The 20,330-nt window shown below is 44.8% G+C and overlaps 1 protein-coding gene across 1 annotated transcript in view; it reads right to left on the minus strand.

Moving 5' to 3' along the window:
• Positions 1-291: 291 nt before the first annotated feature.
• Positions 292-20,330, minus strand: part of usp54a (ubiquitin specific peptidase 54a) — a 29,498-nt gene continuing 9,459 nt past the window's right edge. The window contains exons 3-22 of the mRNA XM_076075837.1: positions 18,709-18,801; positions 18,480-18,614; positions 18,227-18,340; positions 17,860-17,942; positions 17,462-17,564; positions 17,216-17,362; positions 16,956-17,105; positions 15,167-15,335; positions 14,681-14,872; positions 14,297-14,431; positions 12,604-13,318; positions 12,387-12,511; positions 11,879-12,043; positions 10,615-10,734; positions 9,066-9,249; positions 6,826-7,748; positions 6,444-6,538; positions 5,479-5,595; positions 3,881-4,142; positions 292-3,580 (exon numbers count right to left, since the gene is read on the minus strand). Of these exons, the coding sequence (XP_075931952.1) occupies positions 2,973-3,580; positions 3,881-4,142; positions 5,479-5,595; positions 6,444-6,538; positions 6,826-7,748; positions 9,066-9,249; positions 10,615-10,734; positions 11,879-12,043; positions 12,387-12,511; positions 12,604-13,318; positions 14,297-14,431; positions 14,681-14,872; positions 15,167-15,335; positions 16,956-17,105; positions 17,216-17,362; positions 17,462-17,564; positions 17,860-17,942; positions 18,227-18,340; positions 18,480-18,614; positions 18,709-18,801 (4,635 nt within the window). The 3' untranslated portion in view covers positions 292-2,972. The remainder of the gene's footprint in view (positions 3,581-3,880; positions 4,143-5,478; positions 5,596-6,443; positions 6,539-6,825; positions 7,749-9,065; positions 9,250-10,614; positions 10,735-11,878; positions 12,044-12,386; positions 12,512-12,603; positions 13,319-14,296; positions 14,432-14,680; positions 14,873-15,166; positions 15,336-16,955; positions 17,106-17,215; positions 17,363-17,461; positions 17,565-17,859; positions 17,943-18,226; positions 18,341-18,479; positions 18,615-18,708; positions 18,802-20,330) is intronic.

Genomic DNA, 20,330 nt, shown 5'->3' on the forward strand with positions numbered 1-20,330 from the left:
GTCATGGGATAGTATGCCAACATAAGTCTGGGGGTAAGATTTGGACTTTTACTTGTATCAGAGTATTTCTACACTGTGGTAAAACTACTTTGACTGAAGTAAAAACATCTGAATACTTCTTCCATAAACACTGATTCAACATGTGGAGGAAACACTGAGGCACCTGCTGCCAAGCTGTGTTTGGAAAATAGCGTTTTCTAATTATTATAATTAGTTTCAGGTGTTTGATGTGTAAATTGTGACTCGGCAGCTTCAACAGCTGATGATTTCCTCCTGAAATAAATCAGACACTTTTCCTTTAAACATTTTAATCATCGTATCATCTCTGTTAAGTCTACAATGTAGAAAAATAAGCATAAAAAATATACCAAAAATCAACAAAATAAAATCTGGCAAAGCAAAAACAAACAGCCCGTCAACTTTGACATGGTGAAAAAATAACTTCATCACTATCATTATGAACTCAGGACTGGTCTGAACGCTAATTCAATTCAATTAAAATGTATATTCTGTAACGTAGACATCCTGTCAGTCTAAATACAGAGGAGAGTTCAGAGCGACGTTGTGGCTTCAGCGATGGAGAATCAATAAATCAGGAATAACTGAGTTAATATTTAGTTCTCTGTTATTTTTAAACTATAACTACCAATGTCTTCAGGTGAAATGATTCACAATGAATGTTTGACTCCAGTTTCTGTGTATTTTCCGCTCAGCTGGAGCACCGGACGAGCTGGAGCAGCCTCTGAGTTCTTGGCAGTAGGACATATTAGCTCTGCAGAAGTTATGAAAACAGCATTCTCGTTTAAAGGTGTTCCTTCATGAATCTATTAAACCGATATAAAGACATCAGTACAAAAACAAGCCCGTGAACGTAAACGCAGAGCATCTCCCTCAACAACGGGAGACTGTCGACAGAAACCAGCAACAAGCACATGAAATAAATCTATCTTCAACACTTCTGAAGTGCACTAAATAGTTATTAGGGTTAAATGCAGTCGAGTTGCTGCGCTCAGAAAGATCTGCATATATTGTTGTGACAGTAAATGTACACCAAAGTCTCTCAAGGCTATAATAAAACATCATGCTAAATATTAGCTGTCAAAATAAAAGCTTTAGTTATTAATCACTAACAGCCTTGTGTACAGTATAAGAAGGCTCCACATCCCAAACAAGGCGACTAACTACCTTTAGAAAATTAGACTATAGTAATAGAGTATATTCAGGTAGAATAGTTTCATCTATGCACAACTCAGTCTGACAAGCCTACAAAAATAAATAGAGTAATAAGTAGATTTATATTCTGAGACACAAGCACTTCCTTTTAGTGCCTCGATGTCCTTCATTTAAAACTAAACGTCTGTTCGGCTGCATCGAAGATCAGAATATCACAAAAACAGACACATCGATCTTCAACTGAACTATCTCAGACTGTTATTCTCCCACCAGGTGTCAGAGTCACTAAAGCTCAAATGATTAGCTGAGTATCTACAATTTCACGACATCAATCAGAAAAATCAAGTGGCAGCAATTTGATAATCACGTCATCGTTTTTTTTTTGTAATTTTTATCACAACAAAATCCCCTCGTTCCAGCTCCACTGATGTGAATATCTGCTAGTCCTCTGTGATTTTATAGACTAAACTAATTAACCGATTAATTGGGAAAATAATTAAATCAATAACGAAAGTTGCAGCTCTGCATAAACTGAAATCAACAAACACTCAACACTTCGTCAAAGTGAATGTTGGTAATTATTTGTTCTGAAGCATTTATCACGATTTTCTGTATTATAAAAATTGTGATGAATGCAAAGAAATGTAATCAGTTAAAAACTAAATAATGCCACATCTGCAACATGCTTATAACCTTTCAAAATAAATGTTTTGGCACATTTGAAATAGAAACTGAAATGTGATCCACATAACTTGAAGAGTGTGTTGTGCAGATTTCAGAGTCACTAAATTATGAGTTAATAAGTATTAAAAGTAGTTCCGGACTAAATAAATGTGTTCCGGACGGCCGGTTGGATAAAATATATTGAATTTATTATCATGTAAGACCAAAAGAAGCAGCAAACTCTCACATTTTAGAACCTGGAATGATGAGTTGTTTTGGTATTTTGACTTGGAAAGTAACTTAAATGGTTAATCAATTATCAAAATAGTTTTGGATTATTAAACCATTATTTTTTCAACTAAAAAACTCAACTGCTCTCAGGTTTTTTTTCTTCTTACCATTAAATAAACATGCTGCTCACGTGTATCATCAATCTGACACCCAGCAGATGAAGACTAACAACTCTAACTGGTTATTGATTATTGATGCAAGTTTTTCCTCATATTTTGATCAAACCGTTATCAGTTTTAACAGACAGTATGTTAGCAGCAATGTCTTCATGATCACACTGCTGTTCTTTCAGTTCTGTCCTTCATCATCATCATCATCATCCGTCAGCCTTCTTCTCGTGGTCCTGGTATGCATCACGGTGCTTTCTCTGGATTACAAATCTAATATGTGCTTAAATCCAGCAGACATTCATAGATTGGAAACAGGAAATCCGTCTGTGTGATAATGTTTGATTTTGTGGCCTTGTGGTGGGCGTCCAGACTAGGTAGGACCGGGCGAGACGGGCCGGGAACAAAACATGGAGGATAACGGTTGAATTGGTGTGAATTAGTTGCTTCTCGGGGGGGGAAACAGATACAGGAGAGAAGAAACTATACCGGAGACTGTTGTGAAAAAGTCTTAGAGACGATCGGTTTGTTTCCCCAGATGATGCTGCAGACCAAGAGAACCAAGAGTTTTATTCCAAAGTGAGATATCCACCAAGGTGATGACAGGATTATGGGCAGCATTGGATTTAAAGAAATATTGGCACATTTTAAATACAAAAAAAAACAATCTTCATCTTGATGGATACATTTGGAACAGGACTCTGGGGGGGCGGGCCTGGACGTGAGCCTCAGGCCGGATCAGCTGACCTGGCGGAATCGAGCCACATACGCGCCACAGGACTGACAGTAGGGGCGTGGTAGCTCAGCAGGAAGTTGCTGGCAGAGGGAGCAGAGCTGGGGGTCCCTGCGGGGCCGGGGAGGCTGGTGGGAGTCGGTCCGCTGGAGGAGCTGGTGGTGGCGGGAGGCACGGGGGTCCCAGGTGGAGCTGACAGTCCTGTAGTCGGCGTCACGACGCCAGTCGGTCTCAGGGGGCACGTCCAGGCGGAGCGGCTGGGCGGGGGCCTCCCCCGGGCCCCTGAGGTGGTGTGGAGCGTAACGGGTGGATCCGTTGACATTACCGGGCAGCGATGGCTGCCGGTAGTGACCGTTAGTGGTGGTGTTGGCAGAACGGCGAGGGTGGGAAAGGGTGGCGTAGAGACTCTGTGGACCTGGCGGCGGGGGGGCAGGACCGAAGCCGGCTCTGGGTCTCGTGAGGGAGGCGGTGGAGGAGGAGGGAGGAGGCGCTCGGCGAGGAGCCCGGGGCAAAGTGCCGTAACTCAACGCGACGCTGTGGAGGCTTTGACCTGAGACAGCCGGATGCCTGTCAGACACAACCAGAAACTGCTGCTGGAGGCTCGGTCCAGCTCCTGAGGAGGAGGAGGAGGAGGAGGAGGAGGAGGAGGAGGAAATGCAATTTAAAACACAATGCAGAAAATCAGTTTTGTTAACAAAACATTGACAGTGACACAGTCCATCCTCAGCCAGTACAGAGGTAATGAAAGGTGTTGCGGTCACTAAGTAAATAAAGTTACATTAGATACGTCAGTCAATTGATGTTTTAATGCTTGGGGAATTTCAAACGTTTGAACAACATTTATTTGGTGGTTGTTGTGGTTTGGGTGGTGCTGGTGGAGAGTGGAGGTGGAGGTGAAGGGCCAGTATGTTACCTGAGTGTCCCCAGGAGGAGAGGCCCGAGTTCGGGGGCCGTGATGTCTGCATGGGAGGGTGCTGTGGAGGAGGTGCAGGAGCTGGGGGGCCGTGGTGTCGGGGTTGGTGGTGTTGGAGGAGGTGGTGGTGGTGGTGGTAGGAGGGGTCTGTAGTGAAGGAGGGGGAGGAGGAGGGGACGTGCAGGGAGGAGGCGCTTGGGTGACGGAGGAGGGAGGAGGAAGAGGAAGAGTGTCTGAGGGGGGGCCTGGGCACGGGGGGCTCCTTCAGGGCGAAGAGGATGGAAAAAAAGAGATGATAAAAGAAAATGATGATGGAGGAAGAATAAAGAATGGGAAAAGGAATAATAAGGAGGAGATGTGATGGAGAAAGATGGAGGAGTAAAACATGGAAAAAGTGAAAACAGATGTCAAAAGGATGGAGAGAAGTAAATAATAAGATGGTGGGGAATCAACAAAAAATAGAGGAGGGAATAAAAAATGTAAACAAGTTAACATGATGGGAAAAACTGTGAAAAATGGCACAAAATAAAATCCAGACACCTGTGAAAACCTTGTATCTTGAAGATGCAAGTTTCTTTATTGAGAAATGGAAAAAAGGTGAGGAGGAGTTCTTTTACTTCAAACCTGCAATAACTGATTTGTCCCCTTTGTTTTGGCTTTTTATTGTTTAATTCTCAGAACACAGCGCAATGAGAGCGCTGAGAGTGAACCAGAACAGTAAAGGTGTTACTATAAAGCAGGTCTGACGGATAACTGACGGGTCAATTTGTGTGGCATCAGCAGTAAATGGTGATAAGTGAGGGCTTTAATTCCGTTCAACTGTTCAGAACTGCATTAAAGAAACAGAGACGATTTTTCTTCATGTCAGCGGTTAAATCATTCTCACTGGCTCACTGACTGCAGGTCAGAGTTCACCTTGTTTTTAGTTTAATACTCCCCCCATGTGAGTTCAATGTTGCAGTGGGCCTTTAACAGATACAATCGACCCTCCAACACCGAGGAATAAAATCCTCCGGCTGAAGTGAAACATCAGGATTCCTCCCACAGACGGAGGATTTGACAGTTGGATATCTGGAGTCAAACCTCAGTTGTCGGTTCAGATCTGGCCGGCTTCGCCTCGCAGCGAGTGCCGAGGTTAAAAGCTTAATGTAAAACTAAATCAGTGATCAATCTTTAATGCGCTGGCCCGAGGCGATTCCTGAGGGCTGAATACAAGATGGCTGAACGCCAGCGGCAACTGAGAAGAGGCAGTCTGAGAGAAAGAGGTTCTGTAGAGCAGCAGAGGCTGCTGCTGTACAGAGTTTTATATGTTCACAGGGTTTCACACAGAAGCGTTTTACTGCTGTAGAGGCATTTATGAACATGTACAGCACTCCAGCAGCAGACAGGCGGATTGATATTTAGCATTTAGCACTACTTGCAGTTGTACAAAACAATGTACTGCTGTGGACAAATGTATATAAGTGGTCCTTTTTAAGTGTCTAACATGTGTTTTGCTGCTCAGGAAATGAACCAGGCTGCAGTTACATCGTACAAACACTGCAGCAGGATGTTAAATGAAAATCAGTCGACAGTGTGTGTTTGTGTGTGTAACTTACACAGCTGTCGGAGGGGCTGAGGTTTTGGGGTCGTGACCCGATGCCGCTTCCACTTAGGCTGCGGGCGATGCGTCGCAGGTTAGCTGCGCTGTAGCTCTCATCTTCACCTGACGGCAACTGCACAGAGGTAAGCGGGCAGCGGGGAATAACATTTTTACAAACTTCACTTTATCAAGATAATTATTTTCCTCCTGGTATCAAGGGTTCATTTTATTCATCCATAAACAATTACAACCAAAAAGCAGAAAATAAATACCGACAAAATGAAACCCCATTCATTCTTCTTCCTCGTCATAGAACCTTCCTCCTATATTATCGACAATGCAACTCAACTACCCACAGTTCAGTTGGACATTGCGGTGTGTTCCAGCCAGGCGTTAACCTTCGGGTTTGAAAAGTGAAGCCAATGCAGAAGTGCCTTAAACTTGCATGTTTCTCATGGCCAACAGGGGGAGACTCCTCTAGTTGCAAAAATAAGTCATATTTGATGGAAGTCTATGAAAAAAATGACTCTACTCCTCACTTATTTACCTCAGTTAACATTCTACCCGAGTTTATTGTCTCAATCTCTAGTTTCAAGTCTTTTTAAATGCAGCATGACTTTTGTAAATCATGGTCCCATTCAGAGTAAAATAGGCCATAAAGCAGAGTATGCTTCAGAAGCTGATGTAGCCTGGAACCTTTAGCCTGCAGCATAGATCAGCAGCGGGCTACGAGGTCTGGTAAGTGTGTGTTTTGTTTCCCTTTTGTTTATCGTTGTTCTTTGAAAGAAAAACGACAAAACGGCAAGACCTAAAATGTAATTAGACTTAAGTCACAAATCCCTAACGAGACCATAGAGAGGCATGTTAAGACATTAATAAAAGAAACTGCGATAATGGAGCAGTCGTAAAACTGCCACACACACACACACACATACACACACACACACAGACACAGACACACACACACTCAGTCAGTTGTACCTTATGAGTTGTGACGGGTGTTCTGTAGGCGTATTTCTCGAGCTCAGCCGTTGGTGTTTTGGACCGTCCAGATCCTGACAGCATTCTCCTCACACCTAAGACGCACACACACACACACACACGTTATTATTAGCAGTGCGACACCACCACTGAATTACTTTTTTCTTTAGTCTGTAGCTGCAGATCTCACAGGGAAATAATCCGGACAAATCATCCCCCTGCTTTTATTAGTGTTGAGTTTTTTTGACGATAGCTTAGCATCAATTAGGAATATCAAGTTAACTTGAGATATTACTTTAAAACATAATATATAAAATATGAACCCCTGTTGCTGGAGGTTTGGATGCCTGAGCTGAACTTAACGTATTTCTGCAGTAACTACCTGGTTTGTTGTTGGTTGGTTGAGGACTGACTCCACGACTGCCCCGGTGCATGCTGGGAGCCAGCAGACTGGCCTGGTACAGAGAGTCCAGCTCCGAGAGCTCCGAGAGCTCCGAGAGTTCCTCACTACGCACCGCCTCTCCCCCTCCTGTTGCATTCTGGGAGCCGTAGTATCTGTTGACGTTTTCCGCCCAGCGCTCCACAGGCAGGGCTGCTCTGTAGTCCTGACTGGGGGGCGGAGAGGAGGGCGGGCCGGGCCAGCTCACAGCCGGCGGAGGGAGGGCATTGGAAGGGGAGTCTGGGGTTGAGTAAAGAGGGGAGCTGATTGGGGGGTCAACGGGAGAATCGACAACATCACGTGGGTCCAGGTGTAAGCAGGACCAGTTCCTGACTGGGTAGGACGATGGCAGTGGGGCAACCCTGGGGCTAGCGGTAGGGGGCGTGGTCTGTGGATGTCGGGTGGAATTAGGCGCCTCCTCCATCATCAGATGACACCTGTCATTGGTGTCAACAGGTGAAGGGGTTTGAGAATATGGCCTGGGTGGGGGCAGGGCCTGTGCTGGGATGGAGACAGGGGGCGTTCTGGTCCACTGGGCAGGATGCTCCGCCTCCTCAGATGGAGGGGGTGGAGCCAAGTCTCCCAGGGGGCTCTGCTCCCAGGTGTCCACGCACAGGGCAGGGAGGGACTTGGTGTTGGTGAGGGGTTTCCCAAAGAGAAAGCAGGGGCCTCCGGTCCTGCTGTTGTCTCTGGGTATACCTGTAGGGGCCCCGGCGCTGGAGGCGGTGTCAGACACTGAGTTTGTTTTGGGAGGGAGGGGCTTAACAAGGCAGGGAGAGAGAGGCGGGGCCTGTTGGTCCTGACTGGCAGCTGACTGGACGCCATGTCTCTCTGTCAAAAGTATTTGGAGCGAGAGAGGCTTTTCACTGCAGAGAGAGAGAGAGAGAGAGAGAGAGAGAGAGAGAGAGAGAGAGAGAGAGAGAGAGCGGGTGAGGAAGTGTTGGCCTGCAGTATGTTTGGAACAGATGGTTTCATTCGAGAGCTCGGGCTCGTTGTGTGTGTCAGTGTGTGTTTCGGAGGTTGTTTCCTGGAGAGTGTCGACAATCTCTCACCATGGCTCACACTCACATGAGCTAGTGGTCACGACAACAACTCTATTTCTTGCTAGTGCCCCCTGCAGGCTGCAGTGTTCATTACAGTCACAACTTAAAAATGTTGGACCAGAATAGAAAAAAAAACACCATACTGAATGCTGCTGATTTCATTATCTTAAAAGGGGTTGTATGTCATTACTGCGTAGCTTCAGTCGGTATGCGTGAATACACCACAGCTAACTTCACATTGTGTCTACAGAGATACCACCTGGAGACAAAAAGATCTGTGATTGGTCAGTTTGGGCTGATGCCGGTTGAGGTAGTGATAGTATCCGTTCCTTTTTAGTGACACACCTTTTCAAAAATATGCATCAGCAAAGACGATTGCACAGCTGTAGTCTCCTATTTACTAACATGACGAGATAAAGCATTTCAATAAATAGATAAAGCATTGGCTTTAAAGCCAAGAACAAGTTCAGGTCCAATAAAAGTAGTTTAACTAATTACCATAAATAATTAACACTTACAAATAAACTTTACACTATTTAAAATCAAACTAATTAGGTGCGTCTTTGGTGTTTAATTCATTTGACTCAGTTTTGCATATTGCTGGTGTTTTTTCCCACAACATCCACAACGTGACGATCTGAGGTGTCATCTGAACGCTCAATGGGATTGGCTGCAGTCAGATTGCATCAGTCTTCTTGAATATGTCTCATTACAGTTGTTGCACTGGCTGGGTTAAGCTTCATGAAGTCTTGGGCAGAGACGAAAACCAGAACTCTGTGGTACCTCGGCTCTCGCTGACTCTTCAGAAGAAGAACATTCAGCTCCTGCCACCCTAGACTGCAAGTCCACTTTGAGACCAGAACCTGTGCTCACCAATCGTAGGTGGTAACCTGCACTATAGTAGGAGGCACTGCACTAGAGTACAGGGCGGATGGATACACACAGACATGAGGTTGAAATCCATCATCTCAGTCTCCGAAAGAAAGCTAATAAGTGCATCTCTAAAATGTCATTATAAATGAGCGTTGTTTGGATGCTTTACCAGTTTGTAAAACAGAGAACGAATTTTATATTTTATACACGTGACGTTGCCGAGCGCTAATGCTACTCCTGATTGGCTGAGCAGACTACAGGTGGTACCTGGGCTGTTCCTGCAGCTGCTGCCCCTCCTCCTGTTGCTGCTGCGGTTGCTGTCTGATTGCCTCTGAGTCCTGCTGCTGCTGCAGTTGCATGCGTTGCTGCAGGCTGCGGGCTCTCCTCATGCAGCGCTGCAGCCGGCTGTGACTACTAGCTCCGCCCTCAGCTGCCACCAGCTGCAGTTTGGCTGCAGCTGGGTAACATGTCAACAGAACATACAAAACAGAAAAAAACAAAAAAACAAAGAGAGGAAAGAATAAATGAGGAAACAAAAGAAAGATGTCGAAAATAACTTGTTATGATGATTTCATGCAAAAATCTTAAAAAGCAAATATACACCTGACAGAAAATCAAATATCAGACATGATGACTGTGTGTGTGTGTGTGTGTGTGTGTGTGTGTGTATGGTGGGCATGAGAAAGATCAATAACTCAGGTTTGGTTCTCAATGATGAAATGGTGAAATTATATTTAGACAAAATGTTAAATTAACAAAATTAGAAAGAAACATGTCGGCCAAAATTAACTCAAACACTACACGAGAATCAAACCGACGTTGGGCCCTGATTCCCCCTTCTGACAATGATGTTCTGATGGTTCTAAAGATTTCTAAAGAGTGTTTTTAACATCTCTCGATCTACTCTGAAGTCAACCCTCAATATTAAACATGTTCAATATTTAAGGTCCGATATCCTGCTGTGAGGGGGGAACGCGATACTCTCTACACACTATAGGAACAAAACAGTTAACTGTATCATTACATGTTGTTATATGTGGGGTCTCTCACATTTTCAACATATGTTAAGATTTGAAAAATCTTTTAGTGTGGGCCAGCCTTCACCCAGCGTGTTGCACCAGTAATACAGAGCAGAATCAGAACTGCTTGTTGAATGGTTAAACAGCTTTGGAAACCCCTTCATTCAGTCGTCACAATTGGGGGGCTGTGTCCAAAAATTCAGCAATTTTTCTTCATAAAAGATTGGTCAGCTGTGCAGGTGGAAGTTTGTTGATCTAATTGTACGACTGCTCACTGGACTTCCAGTTAATGATGTCTCCGTGTTCCCAGAGATTAACTTGGTAAAGTGAAGTTGTGGATCTGACGGGCAAGATGGACGAATCAAGATCGTCTAAAGCTCAACTCACAGAACTTCTTCTCGTCTTTATTTTTGATCCCTTAGATTTCTAATATTTGATGTTTTTCAATCTGTCTGTTAATGTCTCAGCATAGTTTTGTATTTCTTCATGTTTTTGTTGTTTTAACCAGCTGTCAGGTTTTTGTGTGTCGTGCTGCAGAAACAACACCAACAGGGCTGTGTGTGTGTGTGTGTGTGCGCGTGTGTGTGCAATCCTCAGTGAGACACAAATACATTGGAATCTCATTGGCTGATGTCAAGCAGTCATCAGCAGGCCACTGTGCTGGCTCTGGTTGACATGAGCAACAAAGCAGAGGGTTGGTGGGCAGGGGGTGTGGTGACCTCATTCACAGTGTTTATTTGGTCTGAGGTACTGAATGTGTCTGCATGTGTGGCAAGGGGGGAGTGGGAGGAGCTTACAGACGGCTTCGTTGACAGCCGACAGCACGGAAGCAACCTCGCCCGCCTGCTCCAGACGCACTGACTGGTCCAGCAGAAGCTCCGCCTCCGACACGCATCTCTCAAAGCCATCACCTTTACCTGCAGGACAAACACATGCACACTTAATGATTTTGCATCCAATTCCTTCTGAAAGTGTCAATGTACAGCTTAGTGTCATAATGCACCTTTACATTTTCTAATTGGAACAATGGGCCTCGTGCGAGAACCACTCGTAGGAACAAATTGTTCTGAAGTAGTTTGTACAAAACTCTCCTTATTCCCCAATGTTCTCCTATTTTGAATTTCCTCTTGTCTTCTGGGCCAGACCTGTTGTAGGAGCCATGTGCAACTAAGTTTTTCACCACTGGATTAGAATTTCTTACTTTGTAGAAATTTTGAGAATGAAAACACCATGTATATAAATTACACTTCATAATTATGTTGAAATTATCCTGTTTGTCTCTTCAATTTGAATTATAGGATTATATACTTCTAATTGTATTCATATAGTCTAACAATAGCAACGGCACACTCGTACAAGCCCATCGTACGAGAAAGAAGTAAGAGAAAGTAAAGCCAAGAATACGAAGAATGTTCTTGCATGAGGTCCAATAATTCTGACAATCTGCTCTCAGACTGACATCAGCGGAAGACGGTGAATGAACGACAGAGCATCACATCCGTTAAGACTCCATTCATTGTTTATTTGTAGAGAGATGTTGAGGGACTGTGTTGATTGACAGAAATGTACCTTAAAGAAAGGCAATTAATACTCGCAATCGGCTCAAAATCAACTGAAAAATCTCAAAAACAACAAACAACATAACACAAGTATAAAGTGGAGAGCAGCCTGGGTGTGCACACACACACACACACACACACACACACACACACACACACACACACACAAACAGGCTTTATTACTGCGTGGGTCATTCCGTCTTTTGTGTGGCGGCTAAGTCGGGCCCTTTCAGTTGCTCAATGAGGAACATTCCTGTTGTACAACACGACACACACGACACACACACACACACACACACACACACACACACACACACACCAGATGACTGACAGTTGGATCAGTGGTGGACTAAATCTCTGTTGATTTACTGATATTCCCTCTTCTAGAGAAAGTTGAGTCCACATTTCCAATGATGCATTGTTAATACATAGAAATTGAAAGCATTACAAGTGTGTGTGTGTGTGTGTGTGTGTGTGTGTGTGTGTGTGTGTGTGTCTGTACCCTGGATCTGCAGCTGGTCCAGGTCCAAGTACTTGCTGGGTCGGGGGTTGAAGCCGAGCGCCGCCTCCTTCTCCTTCTCCTGCAGGCGGTGCTGCTCCTCCTCCCTCGCTCTCATCTGCACCTCCTCCTGCAGCTCGTCCAGCTCACTGCGGCCAACCGAGGGCGCTGCTTAACACACACACACACACACACACAGACACACACACATACAGTCATCACTGGGAACTATGGCAACAAAACAGCCTATAGTGTCCCCACATGAGACATTCAGATCAGCCAGATTCAATATTTGTCAGCTGATTCCAGTTTGACTGGTTGACAAGATGATTTCAGATGAAAAGAAAAACCTACATCAAGTACAGGTGTGTACATCTCAATTCAAGCATGTGCAATACTTCTTAACAAGTTTGCAGGTCTGCAGAACACAAAGTGGTGCGATTGCATAGAGAGTCAATGGAAAGATGCGCATAGAGACACGAAGTGAGGTCTTTATGTGTCGGACTCGTACCGAGGCTCCCCCTGCTGGAGGAGCTGAGCTCCTGCAGCAAAGCTCCACTGCTCTTTGACCTGATGTTCCTCCATGCTGGTCCTGAGGAAGAGGAGGAGGAGGAAGGCTTCTTCCCGACACAATCCCTGAAGACAAGAGACAGTTAATATATGACTTAAATCATAGGGCCTTCATCAGTGGACAAACTGCTCTGGACCAGAACCTTCTGTGAACTCACCTGTCGCCCAAGTTCAGGTCCAGGCTGACTGGGCTGCTGCTGTTCCTCTCGCTGCTCTCATATCCGCTCTCCATCCTCTGGATCAGCCTGGGAGGAGGGGGAGGAGGAGGAGGCAGCTCTGCACGTCCTGCACTTCCCCTTGCACTTGCAGGTCTATTTTCACCTCCTCTCTGGCTGCTGGAGGTGGTGGGAAGAGTCCAGGAGGAGCCTGGCCTGACAGACCTCGCCTCCTCCTGGGCCGGGAAGGAGGCATCTGCTCCCTCTGAGGCCGGAGCCCCACCGTCGTTGGTCAGGGAGGCTCCGAGCGGGCTGTATCCTGCCTGCCTTCGCCTCTCGCGATTGAAGATGCTGTCGATGTTAAGTGCCTCCCTGCGGGGCCTCCACGCTGGCCGGTATCTCCCTGAACCCGTTCCACCCGAGCAGTTGGACTTGGTCTCGCTGCTGGTGCTGTCGGCCTCCCAGTCATGGGGTTTACTGGAGGAAGGGCAGGGAGAGGAAATGGTGGCAGGATAGTGGTGGTTGTCGGTGGAGGAGTGGCTTTCAGAGGCGAGGACGGCAGCCGGTAAAGACGAGGAGGACGAGGAGGAGAGGGGTCGGCTGTGGATGATGTTGCTCATGGTCTCTTTGAAGTCTCTGAGGCGACTAGTTGAGGATGAGAAGGAGGAGGAAGGTTTGGGGAGGTGACGAGGAACCTGTTGCTCCTTTAACGTCTCTCCTGGGGGGAGGAAAGAGGAAAGATGAGAGGGGGTTAAGAGAGTAACAGGAGGGAGATAAGAGGGGAGAAAAGAGGAACAGACAGAGGAGCAGAGTGAGAAAAGGAAGGAAATGAGGATAAGAGAGGGAGAGAAGCAAGGACGACAGAAAGAGGAGAAAAGGAGGAAGAAATTGGAACAAAGTAGGCAAGTGAGAACGAAAGAAAGGTAAAAAAACAAAATATATAGAGACAAGTTGAAAAGTAAGATTACATTAGAGTGACTGCAGAAATGAATGAAGGAAGAGAGAACAAATGATTTAATAATAAAAAATGATGACAGCAACACAAGTTCTCCTCCTGTGGTCACAACTGTATTTCATATCTTCTTGTGCCTCAAAGAAGCATTTAACGACCAAATGTCAGCATAACGGAACGTCTCAACATTTTATTGCAGCTTCCCTAAAAGCTCAGTTTCCTCACAGCAAATGTTGGAAAAGAACAGTCTTTGAAATGGTGCTGTTGGCCGCAAGAAATTAACAAAATAAAATAAGGCAATGTATCTTCATAGGATCTAACCAGTTCATGTTATAAGCTGGAAAACTGCCAGATCACCTACTTTAGTTAGCCAACATTCAAGCCTGACACATTTATTAGAAGTTAAATAAGATACATTATATGTTTGAATCCTACTTCCCATTTCCTAATATTTTTGCAATGTATTGGTATAATTTATGTATTATATATTATATATTTATTTTTCAGCTCTCAAATGTGACGCACACTATATATATATGGAACACGGCTCCTAAAACAACCAAATTGAAGGGATCCTTAAATACAAGCAGATATATCATTTTCAACATCAAAAATCCAGTGTTGGTTGAATTTCATTCAACATGTTTAATAGTCTGCCCAGTAGTTCCCTCTCTGCCCTGTGATCGGCCCCTGTGATTGGCCCCTGTGCCCCGGCCCCTGATTAGCACAAACACCCCTGCCTACCCTCACTGTGGTAACCAGCCGACGGGGCTTCGTTGTCGAGTTTAGATCGCCGGTGGCGGCTAGAGCTCCGCCTCCTATCCCCGGCCCCGCCTCCCTTCCTCAGAGACTGGTGCTGCTCACTGTCCGTCACGTGGCCTTAGCGACAAGAAGCATGGTAACAGATGTTTACAGCATGGTCACCACATCATGCGACACAAAGTAAAGACGAATGGCAGAGCGTGAATGACTGCACAGCAAGGTCGTACAGGAAAATAAAAACAATACAAACAAACTGTATTCTTTGCCTTCCAAAGATTGTCAGGCACATCCATCCCTGTACCTCACTACCATCTCATTTCTAGCCTCCTATACTTCACCCGGACAACTTTTTCTCCTGCTACCCACCTACGGTATCCAGGCTGCAGCGCGAGGTGTGCAGGGGTCCGTCTGGGCGCTCGGTGCAGATGACGGTTCCCTGGGAGTCAGAAGAGTAGCGACTGGCCAGGGGCTCATGGTGCGAGTGGGAGGGCTGTCGGTACGAGTAGCTCTCCGTCGACGAATCGGTGCGAGTGTCGCTGGAGATTGACTGCTCGCGGCCTGGCCGAGCGGGTGGAGGGGGATGGGATTAGTAAACAAGTCGAGGCGTCAGTGGGGATGTGCTCATATACACGCACACACAAACATACATCATATCAGACACGCCTGAACATCAATGCTGCTACAACTACTGCTACAACTACTTCTCTAACGGTTAGCTTTCTGTTAGTTACCTCAGTCTTGTCTGTCATAGTACTATTACTACTACAACAACAAGTACTACCGTTTCTGGTTTAGTTACCTGAATGTTTGCGGTTGTGCTACTACTACGACTCCTAGCTGTGTTGTAGTTACCCGAGTCCTCGCTGTCGTAACAGGCCTTGTTGAGGTGGTGGAGGTCGAAGCGGGAGGGCAGGTCCTGGACCGACACCGGCGTTCCCCGCGGGTCAGCGTACAGCAGCAGCAGAGGCTGGTAGTGGCCCTTGATGCAGCGAGAAACCACGTCCTTCCACTTGGGACCAATCTGAAGGGGAGCGACAAAAACACAGCGGACAATGAATCCTAAAGGACACGGTACAAGCTGAAACCGGGACCTCTGCGTAGCCTCACACCTCTAATGTGTAATCAGCATTTCATATCTTCTGCTGCGCAGTTCATTTTCAGGTTGATGTTAAAAGTTGTCAACATCAAGTATCACTAAAAAGACAAATTGTGCCTTCACAGACAATAAAAGAGTAAATTCAGATCTCAATGGAATCTTTGAGTTTTAGGCATTTTTTTAACTTTTTAAAATGTTGTTAAAGGTTGAACCTAATTAGATTCAATTAGGGATTTAAAGTACCCAATTAAAGATATTTTAACTTAGGTAGAAACAAACAATACTAAGCCCTACTGACCACATGTTTAGAAATAGTATTATCCTTTATATATAAAGCTTTTCCACATCAAACCATTGTCGGAAATGAATTTACCAGCCGCAGTAAAGACGTCCTGTTCACCTCGAAAACACTGCTCGGCAGCTAAAACAGTGACGGCAGCTGAAATTTTGGAGGCGGTTTCATCAGGCTGTTGGAAAAGAAAACGTCGTCTTCCTGTATGTTTTGTTCGTGAAACAAATCTTCCCGCTTGTTATTTCAGCTTTTACTCCATTTTCCCAGCACCACCAAAAAGAAAAGTCCTCGTTCACCTCCAGATCTGCTCAGATCTAACAGGACGTCCCGAAATCCCAAAACTCCGACCCGTCTGTAAACCATGTACCGCTCAGTGTGAAAAAATGTGTGCGTTTGTACAAGTGAAAGAAAGAGATGTGTGAGCAAAAGCGTCTGCTGTGGTGTGTGTGTGTGTGTGCGTTGACCACACCCTCGGTCATGTCCAGCTGGACAGATCAACAATAGAGGGATATCCTTGTTTTCGCAACCAGCAGCGAGAGAGAGAGAGAGAGAGAGAGAGAGAGAGAGAGAGAGAGGGACATAGAAGGAGTGGGGGAATGTGATATCTCATGATTCCATCAATGTTATTAGAGTACAGCCATAATAGAAAAGAGTAAAAGTAAAAGAGGATAAGAAGGTAAAGAAAAGAGGTCAGAGAGAAGTGTGAGAACGAACAGAAAGAGAGAGAGAAAGATCACGTCTACAACATGAGGTCATTTCCTTTCCTTAAACGGCCGACACTCACATTTGTGCTTCTATACCTGCAATGACCCTCAATAAATACCCCCCAGTGGTGGAGCTCATTTTAATTTCTTCATATACTGGATATCTTGTGAATTTTATGAGAATTTGAACAAATAAAGCACATATTTGTTTAAGATTACCAACGCTACCTTTAACAAAAGTTAAACTTTAAAAAGTTTGTCTTACGCTGCATTAGTGGGCCAATCAAATGTTGCATTAAATCCCAAAGCGATTGCAGCGATTGGCTGCGAGCAAAACCTTACAAATTGTATTTTTTTTTCTTCTAGATCTTGGCACAAAAAGGATTGATTGCAGGTATCGTTTGCCGTATAGTGGTACTGGTTTATTTCGATATATTTTGATACCCAGCCCTAAATAAAAAATATTTGATTGACTAATTATCTTTATCATTGTGCCCTACTACCAACCTACCAACACCTCCTTATGTCACCATGCATGTCTGAATATACCTCCTTGACGTGTGCATCATCGAAGTACATCCATCGCCGGATCTTTGTCTGGAAAAAGAAGGTCGAGTAATGCTTCCCGTAGTAACACACCATGCCGACCAGGTAGAGCTCGGACTGACGAGCCTTCTCCTCCGTCACCCTGTAAAACAACTGAGAACAAAGAGAAGAAGAGTTCAATGAAGCAGCTTAACTGATTTTCTAACACTGTATGCTGATGACTCAATGATGTACATCAATGTGTTTGTTTAAAAACTTCATACATCCCCGAGACGCAGGCAGGTTCCCAGGGTGTGAATGACGTCCTCAGCGAGGTCCGACTGCTCGGAGTCCCAAACCAGACCGATGGTGATGATCTCCGGACTGTTGAGGAGGACACGAGCTATCCTGAGCTGCTGACCACACTGACTCTGAAGAAGAGGAGGAGGAACATGTAACAGGTGCAAATCTTTACATCTGAGAAGCTGTAACCATTTGATTAATAATAATTTGTCATGAAAATGTCTCACGGGACAGCTGCGCAGGTCTCCCATGCTGGCGTTTCGCAGCAGCTCCCCGAACATGCCGGGAGTCGCCTTCTCCCTCGTCTCCAACATCTTCACTGCCTGGTTACTGAGGAGGACGAGGAGGAGATATTACCTTCACAGCTCTAGTTTATGACTTTCATGGTATTCTCTTTGTCATTTGTTACATTTACCATCACATGCAAAATCACACACAAAAACATAATTAGCCTTATGACTAAAATCACCTGTGTGTGTGTGTGCGCGCCATGATGAAGAGAGCGATAAGTCGGTTGCCTAGGTGACCCTGAAGTGTAACCTAGCGACATGAGTGTGTGTGCGGGGGGGGCAATTTACCTCTTCTGAGATAGGAGCTAAACATAGAGTCCCACACTAAGACTTACCACAGAGAGGTGGTGGAGATGTAGTGGACCATCTGAATGAAGGGTAGAGGGTCTGAGGACGCTCCACAGCTGCTGCACACACACTGACACACACACACACACACACACACACGTAAACATCACATCTGGTGCTGTAATTTAGACATTTTGACAACAAGAGCTTGATATGATATTGAAAATAAACCTCAACAGATAGTATGATATTATATTTTGAAGATATTTATTTATTTCATTGTTTTATTTTGAAGACTTTTATTGACCTGAAAACTTTGAGAAACAAACTTCAATAAACTTATGTTTAATGTTTTGTTGTCATTTGTTTCCGGCGGAGGAGAACTCGGCTGGTGAACACTGTTCACAGTCTCACCTGTTCGTAGAGCGTCATGGCAAACTTCTGGTGGGGGATGCAGTGTCTGGCTGTGCAGATGTCTTCTTTGGTCTCATCTGCAATGTGGAAGTGGATCCTCATCAGGATGTTTTCCTGCAGAAACACATAGAACAGCAATGATCATCAACTGTTTACAACAAAAACAGTTCCATTGTCCTTTAGATACCTCCCACTACTAACTATTGTACAGTGATGAGTGAAGAAGCACTGCATGAAGTGTCTGTAGTCTTACAAAGCACTCTGCAGCGTCGTCCATGATGCCGAGCTGAAACCTCTGCTCGTCCTGGAAGGTTTTGGCGAGCGCGCTGCGAAGAGCGTCCGACGGTAAAACTCTCTCACTGCTGTACTGAAACTGAGCGAAGATACTCTGAAGAACGAGGGGATACAGACACATGGAGAGTGTTAGAAACAGGGAAGCTGGTCCGGGATCAGCTTCAGATTTCAGTAAGAGAGATTCTCACCTTCAGAGCGCAGAAAATGCACGAGTCCTCCATACACTTATGAGTCGTCAGCTGACGAAAACTACGCCTGAAGATATCGAGGTGCCACAGAACCTGAGAGACAGAGACGGAGGGATGACGTCAGTAAACAACACAAAGGAAATAAACACACACACACACACACACACACAGGTCACCATTCAAGGTGCAACAGATGAAACTAAAGAAATAAGGCGGAGGAAGGATCGGAAATTCCACTCAGGATTTAATAAAAACAGTCCCATTGTAAAATAATAAAACAACCCTTCCATAAAAAGCTCCCACTGGTGTACTGTATCCCCCTCCCCCAAAAAACAGAGTCAAAGCAATCTTTCTTCAACAAATACCTGCCAAGATCTGATCCCAAAATCTCAGCAGACAAAGAGCAGGAAATAAAGAGTTTACAGTTTGAAATAATCCTGGTTTAAGACTTCGAAAGATTATCAAAAACCCTTTCTGTCCACAACTCTGCAGTAAAACTCTTTCAGCCAGAAGACCAGATGACCACTTCAAGAAAACTATCGTAAAAAAATGTTTACAAAAAAAAGAATGATGTGGACTACAAGGATAAAACTGGATTCTCTCCAGTCAGAGTTTAAGATTTGAAATCCTTAAAAATCGGAATAGATGTGTCTCAGTGCTGCAGCGGCCGCTCTGCCTCCACTAAAAGGCTCAATGTGACGCGAGATACCGGCCAATCACCTGTCAGCACAGTCACACTGCCACCGCTGTTGAGACCACAGCCGGCCAATCAGAGAGCTTTTTTATTCAAGTGACCCGAGGACAAGCTGAGATGTGTGTGAGAGAGAGACAGAGCGAAAGAGACTTAGTGAAAAACACAAGTAGAGACATGAAAGAGTGTGTGTGTGTGTGTGTGTGTCAAACTGTGTTCATCACTCTCTCCATCTGCTTCAGGAAACCATCTGGCCTCCTGCGTGATGAAGAGGAGTGTGTGTGTGTGTGTGTGTGTGTGTGTAAGATGGAGTGTGTTAAAATGAGAGTAATGTTGAGAGATAAAGTGTGTGTGTCAAGACGATAAACAGGGTAAAAAAGACACAAAAGCCATGTTTTCATTCAATTGTCAAGCGCATTTTAAGCAAACTTTTGAAAATAAATGTGAATAAGTCGCATTTCTATCAACTAGTTTGGAGCGAATTAACTCGGCTACAGGCCACGTATAAAAGTACGGTTACATATGTGAGTATTTGGTGTTTTTTTACTTTGCGTTTTGAACCGACAGACGCACAGAACAAGCTATTTGAATCCACATTGATTGCAAAATGTTTTCTGGAATAAACAAATGATTAAGAAAAAAGGCAGGAAAATTGTTAAACTTGCTAAAATCTTATCTCATCCACTGAGCTGCAGCTGCAGCAGTTACAGTGTTAGACTGAGAGGACTGAACAGCCTCCTGCGACACAACACCGTCACAACAACCACACCTTTAGTTTAGAGGTCTGACAGCCTGCTATCACATCTAAACAAAATCATAACTATCATCATTACTATTATCATTGTTACTACTATGGTGTTGCAGCAGCACAAGGGCAGAAATATGTTCAAATAAACAGAGAAAGACAGAAAAGGAAAGGTGACTACGTGTG

The sequence above is a fragment of the Anarhichas minor genome, unplaced genomic scaffold, assembly GCF_050575085.1.
Source record: "Anarhichas minor isolate MPS153535 unplaced genomic scaffold, ASM5057508v1 ptg000054l, whole genome shotgun sequence".
In the NCBI taxonomy this organism is placed as follows: domain Eukaryota; kingdom Metazoa; phylum Chordata; class Actinopteri; order Perciformes; family Anarhichadidae; genus Anarhichas; species Anarhichas minor.